We start from the raw sequence: 16166 nt of genomic DNA on the forward strand, positions 1-16166 counted from the left end.
TTTAACATGCCATTTCCTCACCATTGTAGGAGACAATTCACCCCAGCTACTGATTTAAGTTCTCTGCATTCAAAAATTATCAGAGGTATTCTGATTGGTTAAAGTACCTAATACACACACAGACTGAAACCCTTTAAGCAGGACTTTAAGTGAAGTTTCACTTGTAAAGTATTTTGTCACCAGTCATTAATGTCTGGGCATTCTTTCTTCAAACTATTAAAGCTATCTTTTCCTCCCAAAGCATATTTACAAGTTTTGACAATCCAAGTGTTTTTGATACATACATATATATATATACACATAGATACACACAAAATACAGAAATCCAAAATAAGAAGCTCAGAACAACAGGGAGTTCTACTTTTACAATTTCTTTCAAAAACTCAGTTAAAATCATACTAAGAGTTTCAGTTTAAGATCCATAATAATTTTCAACAGTTAATTTAGGTGTTAGTCTGACAGCAATTAAAATCAATTCAAATGGCTAAGTTTTGGGTGTGTTCCATTATGTAAAGGACCTGCAGAAGAACTTTTAACACACTACTGGTAAAACAAGTACATTTCACCAAGCACAAGAGCACTGTAGAGCTACTTACAACTGTCTCCTTTGCAGGAGGTGGCTTGCTCTGCTGACTGGGAATCAATACGAAGGTCAGAGTACCATGCATGTCAGCCTGAGACGAAAAATAGACTCTTCTTATACAGTATCAAAATATGACTTAAGGTAAAGAATTTTAATAAAGAATACATTTTAGAAAATGCTTTAAAAATTCCCATTAAAGTTGTTCCTAACTGCACATCATCTACCCTTTAGCTGGTTTAAAATATACAGTACAGGTACAGACACAGAGATTCAGTAAGACTAGAAAGCTAAATGCTGATACTCAGATTTTAAAAGCCTAGCTTTCTTGAATAGAAATTATTCCTATTTAAAATGGAGCAGCTCCTGTTCTGTTATGCAGAGACTTGAGAGAAATGGATAATATTCTCTTGTTCTGTTCAAAAATATCAAACAAGTGGGTGTACACTGGAATGAAAAAATATATTAAAAAATGTGATTTTTCTAGAACTGTTTAAATGGAAGAGTGCTTTCAAATCTAAACATTTCTACCCTGATTTTATGCTGTTAACGTTAGTAAAGAATACAAAACACTGCTTAAAAGTTAGCTAACATACTAAAATCTTGCATATGTAAAGTGTTCAATACCAACACTGCAGAACATAATAAATGTCTTGTCTTTATCGTCTTTGTTTACATACTTCCATTTGCAGAATGTGTTTGTACACATAAAAAATATCTTGATAAAGTTCAAGTGACAATCTGTGACAAGGTCTACAGGTGCTTCACTTCCTATACACCATTCTGTGAAGCAGAACAACAATTTATCCTGTGTAAAACAAGAGAATGCATGTTTTACAAGAAAATGTTCAGAACCAAGGCTTAAATAAAGTAAATGTAACTTGAACATAACATGATGAGGCTGCAAGAAAGGAAAATCCATGATTTTCAGTCAGCATGCACAGTTCCACAAGGAATGTATATAATCTCACAGTGATCATGCGAACAGCCTAGACTAAAAGTCACATGTAAATTATTATCACTTCAGTAGCAAGTAGTGAGGGCAAAACTAAGGAGGGAAGTTATTTCTTTCTCCTGTGCTTGTTTGAAGCATTCTGGGAGGTCTGAAACATTTTCGAACTTCATTTCCAGGTTACAAAATAAAAATGACGACATATAAAGAACTAACTAAAGTATTACTTTAAATTCGTTGCATTAAAAATATATTTTCAAAATCCACAAAGTTGTGTTTATTTTGTTTTTAATTTTCAACAAATTGATCTTCTCTTATGCTAATGTACTGTGGCTTTACACTTTTTGTTTTTTAACCCTGGTCGCAGGAGCTGCTCAGGAGCAGAATAAGCTCTCTGCAGAGAACTATACTGCCAGACGTGACCTATCTGTCAATCACCTCCAAAACACTCTTTTCAGAAGCACAGGACTTAGCTAAATGGGGCTTTAAAAAAATACAGATGGCAATGGAGACAATTACTAAACATGACAAATCTCAGATCTGACCCAAAAAACCCATGGACATTCAAGGCGTCTCAGAGAATTGTAAGCCTCTAATTGATTTAAAAACAGTAAAACAAAAACCCCCAAACCTTACACATTTCGGCCTCTACTTCCTTCCACTTGATCTCGCTGTATGAAACATGAAAAATTTCAACAGCAAATTTTAGTGAAAAGTCCAACTGAAGATGGAAATTGTCCATTAAAAAACAGTATCTTACTGTACCATAAGACAACATCATTTATGGAGATTGCTGCCTATTTTTCCCACAATACACACCCTACAGCTGAACCTAAGTCTTTGTCCTGATTCTGATTTGTCTCTAGAGCATAAACCTCCTAAGTAATTTGAAGATTTACTAAATATGTTTCTCCTCTTTTTTTTTCCCCTCCCAAACTCCCTATTAAATAAGTCCTAGTTGATGTTTCCAATGTTTTGTACCAAAGTTATTAATTAACCTCTAAAAAGATATCATTTTCTTCTGTTTCCACTTTGACAGAATGGTCTTGCCTGCTGCAACTGGACCAAAGATTCAAAGTTGGGTTCCAGGTGTCTTGGACACTGATCCAAAGCAGGTACCAGGGAAAAGCATGCAAGAAATACAATTGGGCAACAGAAAATTCTTGTGGTAATTGCCAGCTTTTGACCTTTTTCTCACAGGGCCTTTTTGAAAGTGGGTACTTCTAATTTATTAATTCCTGATGGATTTCTTGCCTAGTTGCTTTTAAACTAAAGTATACTTTTGTCATGAGGGAGTAACAGACAAGAAAGAAAACATCTATGCAAGTAAACTGCCAGACAAAAGGGCTTTTATCAGGAGCAAAAGAGCAGTAAGTCTAGTCACATGAAGGTCCTGTGTGATACAATTTGTGGTGGGTTAAGTCTGGCCAGCATCTTAAGCACCAACCAGCTCCTAATGCACTCCTCTCTCCCAGGAGGTTGAAGGAGAGAATTGGAAGACCAAATGTAAGAAAAAAAATCTCATGGGTCAAGGAAAAAACAGTCTAATAAGTGAAGTGGAAAAACCCCAACCCAACAAGTGATGCAAAAGCAATCACTCACCACCCAGATTTTGCTGCTCAGCCTAACATGACACGGCCAGTCACATCACTGTGGTCAACTTGGGTCAGCTGTCCCAGCCGTGTCCCCTCCTAACCTCTTGCTCACCCCAGGCAGTTGCAGGCAGCGAAAAGAGTGAGAAACAGAGAAGGCCTTGACACTGTGCATGCACTGCTCAGCAACAGCTAAACCACTGGTGCAATATGAACATTGTTTCAGTCTAAACAGCACCATTTTAGCTGCTATGAAAAAAATTACCTCCAAACCAGCCACACATTTACTACCTGCAGACTGAATCAGAGACAAAGATGAAAAATTATGCCTTGTCAGAGCTAAACAAAGTTTTCCTTAGAAATCGTTAGAAGTAAGAGTAAAGATAACAGCTTGATGCTTCCACATTTGTAGGCTTCATTTTTGCAGACAACTGCAATTATTCTTGTCGGTATCCTCCTATGTGTCAGAAAGAAAACTTGAAATGGACCTCCACATACAAACACCAACTACCAGAATGAAAATACTTTTCAGGCTAAATAGGAGTAAAATGACAAGCAGAGCCAACAGGCTTCAGACTTATGAAATGAGTATTTATTGCAAAGAAAATAAGAAGTGTTCCAACTCACCAGCAAGTCAAAGACTTCATTAACATCTTTTCCACGGATCTCAATGCCATTGATCTCCAGAACTTCATCTCCTTCATGTAACAGCCCACTCTTCTCCGCGGCACCTCCTTTGACTATTCGACTGATGATAACAGAATCCATTTCATTGCGAACAGTAGCGCCCTGTGTAGTAGCAACACATTCCCAATTTATTACATATATGAAACTCAAAGCCATCTATTGTATATATTCCAAGCCAGTGGAAAAACTATGCTGAAAGAAAATGTAAGGAACAGCTTGGATGCATACACACAATGCCCCAGTTCAAAAAAACCACTGCTTAACTCTTTCAACCTACACTAAAGACTGAACAATTTAATTGCTCCACACCGTAAGATTATGTTTTGTAAACAAAGTCCTAAGAAAACTTTTATTTGAAAGAACCAAATAGCAGATGATAACTGCTAAACAAACCCTGAAACCAGCCAACCAAAAAGCCCTCCACCTGCTTGGCACAAGGTTTAAACTCCCTTGCAGCAAGCTTGGGATAGTGATGCTTGCCAGGAAGATCTGTCAAAACCCAAGTTGATGGAAGTTGTACAGATTTTACGTGGTAGTATGGCTACTGCCCAATTCAAGTTAAACACAAGTTTACTGTCTATGACTGTTTCTCATTTTGCAGGGAGGGAGAGTGTTTACAAGTTAAACATTACCTTTGCATTCGAATTCCAAACATTTCATAGCAATCTGGAAAGGACAAAAAGGATTACTTCCTTTACATATAACTGAGTAAGCACCAGTACTTACCAATGGAACATCCCGAGCTTTCTCAATGCGAACTATTTTAACTGTCTCCCCTCCATACATGCCAACATTCTCATAAATCTTTTCATCTGTCATAGGCTCTGGTTGCATTTCTTGTTCTGCAACCTTATCATGAGCCAGTAGAAGTGCCTGGTGTTAAACAAAATCAGCTCAGTTACAGAAAATATCACACTTGATATGCATATAAAACAGTAGATGAAATTCTGCAATTTCAACAGTCTCTGCAGGTTATAGAACATTGCAAACTGACTCAGGCAATTAAAAAAAAATCATTTATCACAGCTACACAGCCCCTGCTCTTTTTCAAAACTTTCAGACTGGAAAGTAATAAAAAAGGCAATTTTGAACACAGCTGTGACTGTACTTCTACCTTATCTGTACTAAAAAAACAGACACTGGTTAACTATGTATGTATCTGCAGACTCAGAATAAGTTTTGCAGAGAAAACTATTTTACATAATCACCCCAGGACAGAATTTCCTTTATGCACTCTAAAGTTAGCATGAAAGTTAAAAACAGATAAGCAAAGTAGCTGATGTGTTGCCCTGTCCCCACTGACCGACTGCTACATTGTTTATCTGCAAATCACCCTGTAATACATATAGACCATATCAAATGCTGAATATAATCATGCACTACACTTCATTAAAAAGTTCCATTAGTTTCTAGAAATCGTAAATTCCTTATCCTAGAAAAATGAGGGTTGAAGAATAAAATTCTTCCTTGCCTAGTCAGCCCAAGGCAAAAAAATAAGTTACACTGAAAACAGCATCAAGAAATAGACCCATTAGATCAGAAGTTTCATTTCATTTTACCTGCATGTGAGGGGCATTCAGCAAAGCATTAAGCTCCTGTCCATCCTTATGGTGGCTGGGTTTCAAAACACTCTGTACCTAAAAAGAAATCAAGCAATAAAACTCTAAATCTAGCCAGTGATTTACTAATCCTCCCTCTTCTACTCAAGCACAACCCCCTACTTGCAATTATTCATTTTACTGAAAATAAAGTATTATCCATGTATTATCCACTACTGCTGATTGATTAATCTGGTACACATTAGGAAAACATACAATGAGACCACAAGACTAACCTAGCACATCTTGCCTCAGCAATAATCTACCAAATCTAAGTTGGTATCCAGTACCTCACAGAGATTTGTCAATATCAGAGAATGGCAATGAGCTCAGGTATAACAAAGATGCACACTCAAAAAAATTAAACTCTAGACAGTTAAAGTTGGTGATTTCATGTCAGTGGAATCAGTCACAATGAAGTGCATTATGAGACTATGCTGGGATTTTAAATTGGAGTAATTTCTTATTAATGTGACTAGCCTTCCTCTTCCTTAAAAGCAGATTATCATATTCTTATTATGCAAACTATTTCCACCAACAGCAAAGCCACAGATTCCGAGACAGGTTTTGCAATGCATCCTGGAGCTCCTGTCTCAGGAAGTGCACGAATCAAAACTTCAAAAGGTCCCTCCCTGGAACCTGTTTTCTTTGGCTGGTTCCAAAATAATCTACACTAACACAAGGATAGTTTTTGCTCAAGCAGTTTCAGTTGTCAAAATAAATTTTCCTTCTCATACAGTTACCAAATGAGCCTTGCCATCATCTCTTGCAAATACTGGCATGCTCATGCAGAGAGCCAAGAGCAGGGAAGTCCTCTTATGTAAAGGTGAGGTTGAAGATACTTTCCAAAGTCATTATCCTCTGGCCTAATCTTACCAAAGGCACACAAGTGCAACAGCACAAATGAATCCAAAGACATCAAGAGTAGATTATCCAAATCAGAGCAGCAGCTTTCAGAGAAAGAAAAAACATTTCATTCAAGAGCTTTTGACTGTTACAGATGAGGTAATGTGACATCAGAGAATCAAGAAACCAAAAGTTTCAAAGAGAAAATAATTCAGCTTTTTGTATGATCTAACAGTATCTAAAGGTCGGAAAAGCCTCTATACTAGGAGCAATTATCTACAGAAATGCTAACAACTATCTTGGATGCTACCAGACAACAGCACTAAAAACTTTCAAGTCAAGATATTTTTAAATTCTGTGAGAAGCCACTACATGAACTGTGCCCATGGAGCAAGATCCTCACATTGGCAAGCAAACTGTCACACTGAACGTGTTCCTGTGCTTTGCAATAAACCGAGCACAACCTCCAAAAGCCTTACTTCTGACATCCCTAGAACATGCCTCATGGTGAGCAAACATAGTATAGTTTAAAATGGTCAAAGAAGCCAGAAGCCAAATAATTTTTTAAACTGGTTTCTTTAAAATCACAGAGAACAGAAAGAGTTCAGTTTCACAAAGTCCTGACTTCAGTCATATGTCTAAATTAGACGGGAAGCTATTACACCTGGCTTAAACTGAATTCTAGGATGCTACACAGCAAACAGAACACTGCAAAAGACATCTCATTGAAAAGATTGCCTCTGTTTTGAAAGAAAAGATTCTTTTATACAAAAGACTTTCTCGTAAAGGTTTATATATGGTCTCTAACTTTCAAGGGAATTTGAATTCCTTTCTTGAAGAAGACACAAGAAGCCTTAAAGCTTTATTTATCAAATCTTTATGATCTTAGGAAAACCTACTCAGAAAGCAACTTTGGAGTCTTGGAAGGAACACAATCTTCTGAATGCAAGGTCAGAGGCTGGGGATTTCAGTGGAAAAGAAAGTAATCTGGTTCAACCAGTTACTCTGTGTGCAGTAAACATCCTTTATTCAAGCTGAATTTCTGCTTTGAATAATTTGATTATTTAAAATTTTAATAGCCCTCCCCCCTTGTTAAGAAAAACATCCATCTCATTTGTTTATTTAATGAAGCTCTAGGAAAGCTTCAGGCTGCCCTGTACACCACTTACTTCAGCAGTAGTGCTGCTTGTCAGAGTCCTTTGTAACTCATGGTAATAAATCCCACAGCTTTATCAGGCTAAGAAATTTGAAGAAGTCTGTCATTCCAGAAGTGGCACACCACATACAGCATAGATGATCCACACTGAGTATGTGGCAAAAACTGTATTTTCTTAACTCTTCAGACTAGTTGTTATTGTTAACCATGTTACCTTTAGTTCAAGAACTTCCCCCCCACCCAAGTTATTAATTTGGTTTTACTACACACACCACAATTTGTAGGCATGTATGATGAAGGCATGTGCTGGATATTAAGCATTCAGAAATTACCTGCACCTGCAAAATCCCGTTGTTTACCGGCAGGTGAGCAGGACTGTCAGATGGAGCATTCACACACATTCTAGTGCACTCACACCAGAAGTTAGGAGCTTCCAGTGCATCCCCTCAACAGTACTGATCTGTAGCAAGTCCAAAACATTTAGGAACATAGTCTACATAAACTGAGCCTATTGAGTATATTTAATAGCAGGAATGTCTTTGAGGTATTTGGTATGTGCTGTTACAGGCCAAGTTATGAACTGTCTTGAATGCTGCATCAAATATTCTTACAAGGTCAAGATTCAAACCCCGCTCCCATAATCCTTGCCCCCATCTTGGTCAAGTTTAAATGGATTTAAAATCAATTTAATTACACTTGATGTTTACTGGCTATTTTTATTTGAGACTTGGAGTACACCCCATTACATTAAGATAAGCTTTCTCAAATAAATTCCTTAAGCTCAAGTGCTTCATTCCACCTTTTTAATTCAATTGAAGTTTCTTAAAAAGAAAAGAAAAATCTTGAGTTGTTAGTGGCTGGTTATCAGAACTGGTGGGAAAATTAACTGTACATGTATACTGCTAATTTTAACAATTTTATAAAGAGGACTAGAAAATTAAAAACCCCTAAATAATATCAATTATTACTTTTTTTTAAAGGGAGACTCTTTCATGTTGCATTGTGCAATTGTGTTGTAAAACAGTTTTTCCTGATGAGAGATGTTCTCTTACACAGTATAAAGCCTCTAACAAAACATATCTGTCGCTTTAAACTGGGGCACACACTCCGAACAGTTTCAGAGTTATACACTGCTGCTCATGACCTGTGCACTAAAATATGCACACTAGCACTACCTGCTATTTAAAATTAATGTTATGCATGTAATCTGCTGTTTTTCTTTCTTGTAATGTCTTCTGGCTTTTATAGTCAAGATGTTATCAGTATCTTAAATCCAGGCTTTTGCAAGTGTCTTTTCAAAAACACCCTGAAGTCAGCAAATGAGCTGCTTTCTGGGGGAGTTTCCCATGCCTATGCTTAGAGGTAGAAAAAGCAAAAGACAACCAAAAATGAGAGTAAAAGAAAAAACTTGGGCATGCAAGATAAACACATTGTCAGGATTAAAAAATACCCCACACCAACAACAAACTCAAAAATCCAAAACACCACCAACTTTTCTAAAGCAGAAATAATGTCCTCCCATACTGCTACCATAACTATTATAGAAACCTTTCCAAAATGAATAAAAGATCTGAAAACCAAGCATAAGATGTATTTGGGCAAGACAAGGAAGTACAAGGAGATGTGAATGGAGGCTTCAAGGTATTCTCTCGAGACACTTCGGTCAGACACAGAAATATTTGTCCTGAATTTCTCGCTCTATCATTTCAGGATGTTATTTAACATATTGCAAAATACAAGTCACTTAAATACACAAGAAGCTGAGTCACTGAGAAACTAGATTACATCTGAAAATGGGAACAGACATTTGCAATATATTGAGTTTTCAGGAATTTCAAGACTAGGCAAGACAGGGATGGGAGATGATGAATCAAAATCAGTGCAGTGATTTGTCTCTTATGTAATACTCTTGTGGATAATGATTCAGTTCTGTTGGTTTAAAAATTTTGAATAAATTAAATAGGTTTTTTTGCTTAACCTTCTTCATGACTGGTGAGAGACACAAAATTGGCTTTGCATCACCTTCTGATTTTAGGATTTACCAAATCACCTGAAAAAAACAGAATATTCTGGGAAGGTAGGGGTAGCAAGAAACCAGGAGAAACAGAGAAGTTTGGAAATAGACCTAGAGTTTTCCTAAGCATATTTCCTTCTTGGAAACTTCTATTAAGTGGCAGTAGGTCATCATATTCATGAAGGGAAAGAACCAGCTTTCTTAAAGGTTACATCTCTAAGACCCTGTATTATAAGAGGTTCAAAAATTCTGGCTTGTATCTGAATGAAATCCTAAACTAGGCCTATGTAAAGTGGATGTTTGCGGAGCAGTTTACAAACAGAAGGTAACCGAAAAGATTCATTCAGAATCACAGACACAGTGAACAAGCCCAGTGAGGATTCTGAAGTAGCCTACAGACTGATGAATAAGCAAGCCAGAGGGAAGCTCACATGTACTGCAAACATGATTGCAGTGGGATGATTTAAAGTTTTCACAGATTCACATGATATTCTAAAGTACTTCCACCTGCTTTTGGCACAGTCTTACTTATAAACCTAAACACGAAAATCCTACACTGAAGTTTAATCAGCACCTGCACCTTTAGACTGTATTTAAATGATGTCCCTCAAGAGTCAGTAATTTCTTCTGCAAAAGAACTTCAAGCTTGCTACAGTGCTGCTGGGCTTACAAGATTAAAGTCTAGTAAAAGAAAGGAGAGTGGAAAAACCTGTTGAAAAAAAACCCAAAGTGCTTCAGGGAGAAAGAAAGCCAGGTCCTAAACCAAACAAACTAACCAATGCAAAAACCCCACCAACAACCACCACCTGCAGTCATACTGAAATACTCCAACCCATGTACCTGAGTCAATTTGGTTTGCTGAGTGCTAAATGCTCTTACCCAGCCTTTATCCAGTCCCTGGATCTGGCTTCGCTGAACACTACAGTGCTAGGCTCACACTGCTGTTGGTATTCCAGCTGCTTAGGTCAAAGCTAACAAATACATATGGGTCTAAGACATAGCCACCCTTCACCACAATATATACTTGCACCAAGCCATGGAAAATTGTGACAAAAGTTACTGAGTGACCCTTTAGTATATTTTAACAACTTCTAAAAAATGTATCAGATCTTACAAATAAGCTGTCGTCTGTCAGACCAAAATAAGTTTAATCACAGTGGTAATTAAAACATTGAAAATAAGGCGTCTGTTGCTCACTTTAAAGCAGAAGGCTTGTTTCCACTATGCTTGTATTTTCAGAGATGACTCCCAATCTAAGAATCGCAGCTCAGCTTACAAGAGTCACAATAAGAGAGAACAGTAACTCAGTTCCTGAATGCTTGAAATAAAGAATACCAACGGAAAGGGAGTTGGATTGTCACAACCACTCCCTTTTCCTATGTTTAAACATAGTACCTTCTCTGTTACATATCTATCCATGCTAAAGAGGGAGTTCCTACCCCCAAATATTTTTCTGGTTACTGTTTGCTGTATCCGGTTTTTCCAGATTTCCAATCAGTGACTATTATAACCCCTTTCATATTCAACATGCAGGCACTCAGACAAGCTTGACAAGTACGTACTTCAACAGCAGCTATGATTATAGGTTTCATGTATGTCACAGGGATGCATACTGTACATACCTCTTGTGCTAGTTCTTGTGCATTGGAGCTGAGAGGATACGGAGGGCTGGCTTTGTTCATGTGCACTGTAACAGTGTTGTGGATCTTAAACGCATTCTGGAAATCACTGTTTTGAACAAGCTGTAAAATGAGCGAGATATCCTCTTGACTCTGAGGGTCTACCAAAACGTGCTGGATATGCTTAAGAGAATTTAACAGTTCTTCCACTTCTAGGTAAGAAATAACAAAATACAAATGAGTTAACAAGAATGATAACTAATATTTATATTAAGAGTTATACAAAAATTTTTTACTGTTCAGTTTTAAAACCAGCAGTGATATATGCAAGTTTTTAGTTATCTGTTATTCCAACTTCTTTGTAGCAGAATGTAACTGAATTAAAAGAGTAAAAAAAAAAACCCAAAAAGAGACCCCAAGTCAGTAAGAGCAGTAAGACTTTATTGCTAAGCTCATCTTGATGCACCAAATATTCACTGATACCTTGGCTCACCTTTCCATATCTGCCATATATGGTAGATATCTATGAATCTCAAGTACACACTGCTTACTTCAGAATGAATGTTTGATAAGTAAACTACACTCCATTTATAAACATAAAATTATGTCGTCTTAGCATATTAAAATAAAAAGGATGAAAAAATATCATCTATGAACATCTATGAGTTTTGAAAGTTAACTACAGCAAAAGAAAGTCCACATCTTTTACCTACATGAATGTGAGTTCTGCTTGGGCAATAAAATATTTTAACATTTCAATAACCAGTTTCTATATGTTTGCCCAATACTATACATGTACTACATTCTTGAGTCTCAAGAACTGATCCGATGTTTTACAAGTGGTTTTTGAAGATTTTTATATTACTTTAAGCCAAACCAAATTTCTGCTAAATAGGTCACTTCTCAAAATTAAGTACCCGAGATACCACCAAAAACAAGGAATATGAGTCAAATCCAGGTGAGAAATTCTGAAGCAGACGAAAAAGCAATGCATGTTTTGAGCCTGAAGCAACATACATGTTATCACACATTATCTGAAAAAAATTTCTTCAGCCACAAGAAGCTGGTCAGCTGTCTTACATTTCAATAAATTCAAGTACGCTATAACTTTTGAACCTTGGTATTTTAAAAAATGAACATAAAGAAAATCCCAAATTTTAAAACTATCAGGTGATACCGTTAGCAAAATAATCAGCTTTGAGAACAATTTTCAAGTTTTAGCAACTTTTGTTTATCCATTATGAGCTAATAAAATTAGGAACACTATCAGAACCTCAGCTAAGTTACATTTTTTACATGAAAAATCACGGCAAATACTGATCACCAACATGGATACTTCTGTCAATAAGTTTCCCTTACGTATTTTAAACCACAAATTCATCAGTACACTGAACACAAGCCCAGACTCAAAATTTTTGAGCACAACATAAAAATGGTTGATTAAAAGGCACATGAAAACCATAAAGCCTAATGCATTTCTAACAAGTTTAATTGTTTTAATTTCAGACAAACCCTACCTATATAGAAGCTGTCAAGTCTGAGTTTGCAAGTTAAGCCTTCTGTATCATAAAAGGAAACAAACAAGCCAGGGTTACTACTCTTGTACTTTACTGTCTGCAGGACAATAAAAAATAGTAATAAAACCCCCTCCAAAACCATTTCACACATGCTAAAAACATCCTACCCACCAAAGGTCAAGGACTTCTTCCCGTAACCACCAAGGAAACAAAGGGCAGTAGGACAAAAGCTGCACAGAAAGCTTGGATACTGGATGTGCAGGATATTCCACTTGCTGATATCCAGTAGAGCTCACAACACTAATTATGGTAGCCAACATCTCACTAGGAAACCGTATACACAATATACTGCTTATCACACTGGGAGAAATGCCATTTGGAGAGAAGGCTAAAGAACACTCTACAAGTGAGAATATTTGCTAAATAGGACACTGTCAGCTGGCAGAATTCTCATCGAATGGAGAATGCACAGTACTGAAGCATCTATGCAACTCATTCTCCAGAGTCTGAAGAAGTGCACGATTTTCAAGCATTAAAAAAAAAAGTGTGTGAAACAGGAGTTATTGCATAGCTCCTACTGACACCTGCATGGTTAAAAAACACACCAACTCGAAGTTCTGCTATTTGTTACAATTACTGGATTCAAAAAGCAGTGAGATATTAGAGAAGAACCTCATTTCTTTTATCTCTTCCTATGTGTTAATTATTTTATTCCATTATTTCTGAACTCTCTCTTATATATTTGATAATTCCCTTTTATACTGAGGCTTCATCTGCTAGATACCAAAGCTTTATACCAAGTGATTCCCCCCCCACCACTAAACAGCAAATAACCAGCTCAACACAATTATAAAACAGAAATAATGCTTCAAAGGAGTGAAGTGAAATATTCCTCAAAAGGTAGCATTCCATTTCCTAGTCACTTGTTTAATAAAAAACATACACAAAAAACCACACACAAATCTGGCTTTATGCAATCTAGGTTCCTGCTTCTGAAGTCTAAATCACAGATGAGATTTGGGTGCAGGGATTGGTTTTCTTTTTTTTTTTTTTTTTGGTTGGTTTTGGTCTTTTTAAAGTAAAGTAATTTTAAAAAAGCACCAGGTGACAAAAGACTCCAGATATTTCCAATTAAAAGGGTTGTCTTGAAGAAAAAAAAAAAGTTTACTAAGACCAACATCTGCACTTACTCACAGAAAAGGCAGGGTCCTTTTGCAGAACAAGTCCATTTTTTTAATTGCAGATCAATTAGCAATCAAATACTGGGTTTAGTCAAGTCGTCTTTTATAAGAAGTGTTGCAGCCTTTTTCCATGAGACTACGAAATGGCTGGAATGTGACTGAGCACTGTGAGATATACACATTAATCAAAAGACTGTCAGGGCAGAAGTATGCAGCTGCAGGGGAGGACGTGCAGTCACAGCTTAACATGTTAGATTAGAAAATTAGAAATAAACAGATGTTTTTTATCACTTTCAACAAAACGTTCAGAAGAGTAAACTTAAGAAGATAGGCTTTATTATACATTGGCACCAAGGCCTTCATTGCCCAACTTTTCTGTAGAGTAATCTATGTGCTGGTACTAACACTTTAATGCTTCAAGTATAACTTGAATCACATGGCTAGGAAAAGTAGTTTTGGATAAAACAATATTTCAGAAAGTTTCTTTATAATGTATTTATAAATAAGTTTTGGCCAAGGTATAAAAGCAAAAAAAAAAGGCAGCTTTAAAAAAAACCAAAACCAAAAAATCCCATCACTGTAGCCAGAAAGGACTTACTTTGGAAAGGTTTACTTCTATGAAATGTCAGTTACTCATTTAACTAAATTAGAATGAACTGTAGAAAACCATTAAGTCTGCATTTTATAGAAGCATATTGCTGATAAAAAACAGTATATACTTATATGCATATGTGCTAGCTGTAGAGACTATTATTTCCATTTAAACAGCTGTCTATATCATTTACTGTTTTGATAACAAACATGCCCTTTAAAATTCTTTTGGTTAAGTCTCCTGTTTTATTTTTATATAAAAATTCCAATTACTTTAATCTAGTCCCCGTTCTTTTAGGATGATAAAAACATTAAAGACTTGGCAATGACCTGCCAAATAGACACTGGCACTAACAAAACATTTTCCAAACTAAAAACAGAGACACATAGGTCAATATTCTTACTTAAAAGATGTACTTTCAGGAAAAGCTCTATGGATTAACACACATACACAAAGGCAAAATTAAAATCAGTATTTTAAAAAATACCAAAGAAGGACAGTTGAATACCTCTGTAATTCACTAGCACCTGTCCAGGTTTATCGGGGGTTTTCCTAACTAATCTCAGAGATTTCTGAATGTGACTAAGCACTTTAACCTGGACAGTAAAAGTGGAAAGAGGGAAGAACCACATGTTGTGTTATAAATGTTAGAAAAATCAACCCAGAAACTGGAAAAAGGACATGCTTAAGAGTAGAAGAAGATCTCGTAAGAGTTCAAGTTACTGCAGAAGTACTTCACTGAATTTAAATTTTAACTCTGTTTTTGACACTAGTGACTGAATACAGATTCTTTAGGGACTACATAGGTTAAAAAACCACAGTATTTTATTTAGAAGTCTTTTTCCTATGTTTGCAACAATTCAACATCATAGTTGTGTATAATCAAAAGCAGTAACTCTTAACCACAGAATCATATAGCAGATAAGGTTGGAAGGGACCACAGTTGGTCATCTGGTCCAATCTCCCTGCTCAAACAGGGTCATCCTAAACCACATTGCATAGGATTGCATCCAAACAGTTCTTGAGTATCTCCAGTGAGGGAAGCTCCACAGCCTCTTTGAACAATCTGTTCCAGTGCTCAGTCTCCTGCACAGTAAAGTTCTTTCTCGTGTTCAGGTGGAACTGCCTGCACATCACTTTCTGCCCTTGGCCTCTTGTCCTGTTGCTTCTGGAGGCTGAACAGCCCCAGCTCCCTCAGCCTTTCCCCAGAAGAGATGCCCTCATGTTGCCCTTCACTGGACCTGCTCCAAGAGCTCCCTGTCTCTCTTGTCCTGAGGAGCCCAGAATTGGACAGGACACTCCAGGTCAGGCCTCACCAGGGCTGAGTAGAGGGGCAGGATCCCCTCCCTTGACCTGCTGCCAATGCTCTTCCTAATGTAGCCCAGAACCCCATTGGCCTTCTTGGCCACAAGGACACACTGATGGCTCATGGAATGTTGAACTATAAATCCTCTCTTCTTATGTTTACTGATCCAAATGACAAGACCCAAACTTTGATTACGAAAGTGGACAAAGTCACCAAGTAATTTTTTTTTTCAAAGATGCACCTTATAGCATGTATTATTTCCTAATTTGCCTCTTTCCACACAAACACCTCTGTAATCTCCTTGTCTCCTGTGTTTGGCATGTCTCTTCTTACACCTAGTATTCAAAGAATCCCAGCTTTCATTCAATACCAATTTCTCATCTTCTATTCTTGCTGAGCCAAAACTAATTTCCTCCTTCTAGGTTTTAACAAATACTTTGACAATCCTTTAGCTTCTCCCACAGCTGGTACCCTTCTGAATTCCTCACTGAGATATTTTAAAACCTGCCTTTCATCATCACAGTAA

General features: G+C 36.9%; 1 protein-coding gene across 1 annotated transcript in view; it reads right to left on the minus strand.

Annotated features, from left to right (window-relative positions):
• PALS1 (protein associated with LIN7 1, MAGUK p55 family member) overlaps positions 1–16166 on the minus strand; it is a 51158-nt gene that overhangs the window by 8505 nt on the left and 26487 nt on the right. The window contains exons 3-7 of the mRNA XM_066188278.1: positions 11048–11256; positions 5371–5448; positions 4538–4684; positions 3752–3913; positions 597–674 (exon numbers count right to left, since the gene is read on the minus strand). Coding sequence (XP_066044375.1) covers positions 597–674; positions 3752–3913; positions 4538–4684; positions 5371–5448; positions 11048–11256 — 674 coding nt within the window. The remainder of the gene's footprint in view (positions 1–596; positions 675–3751; positions 3914–4537; positions 4685–5370; positions 5449–11047; positions 11257–16166) is intronic.

The sequence above is a fragment of the Chamaea fasciata genome, unplaced genomic scaffold (genome assembly GCF_029207755.1).
Source record: "Chamaea fasciata isolate MVZ Bird 193981 ecotype frontalis unplaced genomic scaffold, bChaFas1.0.hap1 SCAF_7, whole genome shotgun sequence".
Lineage (NCBI taxonomy): Eukaryota > Metazoa > Chordata > Aves > Passeriformes > Sylviidae > Chamaea > Chamaea fasciata.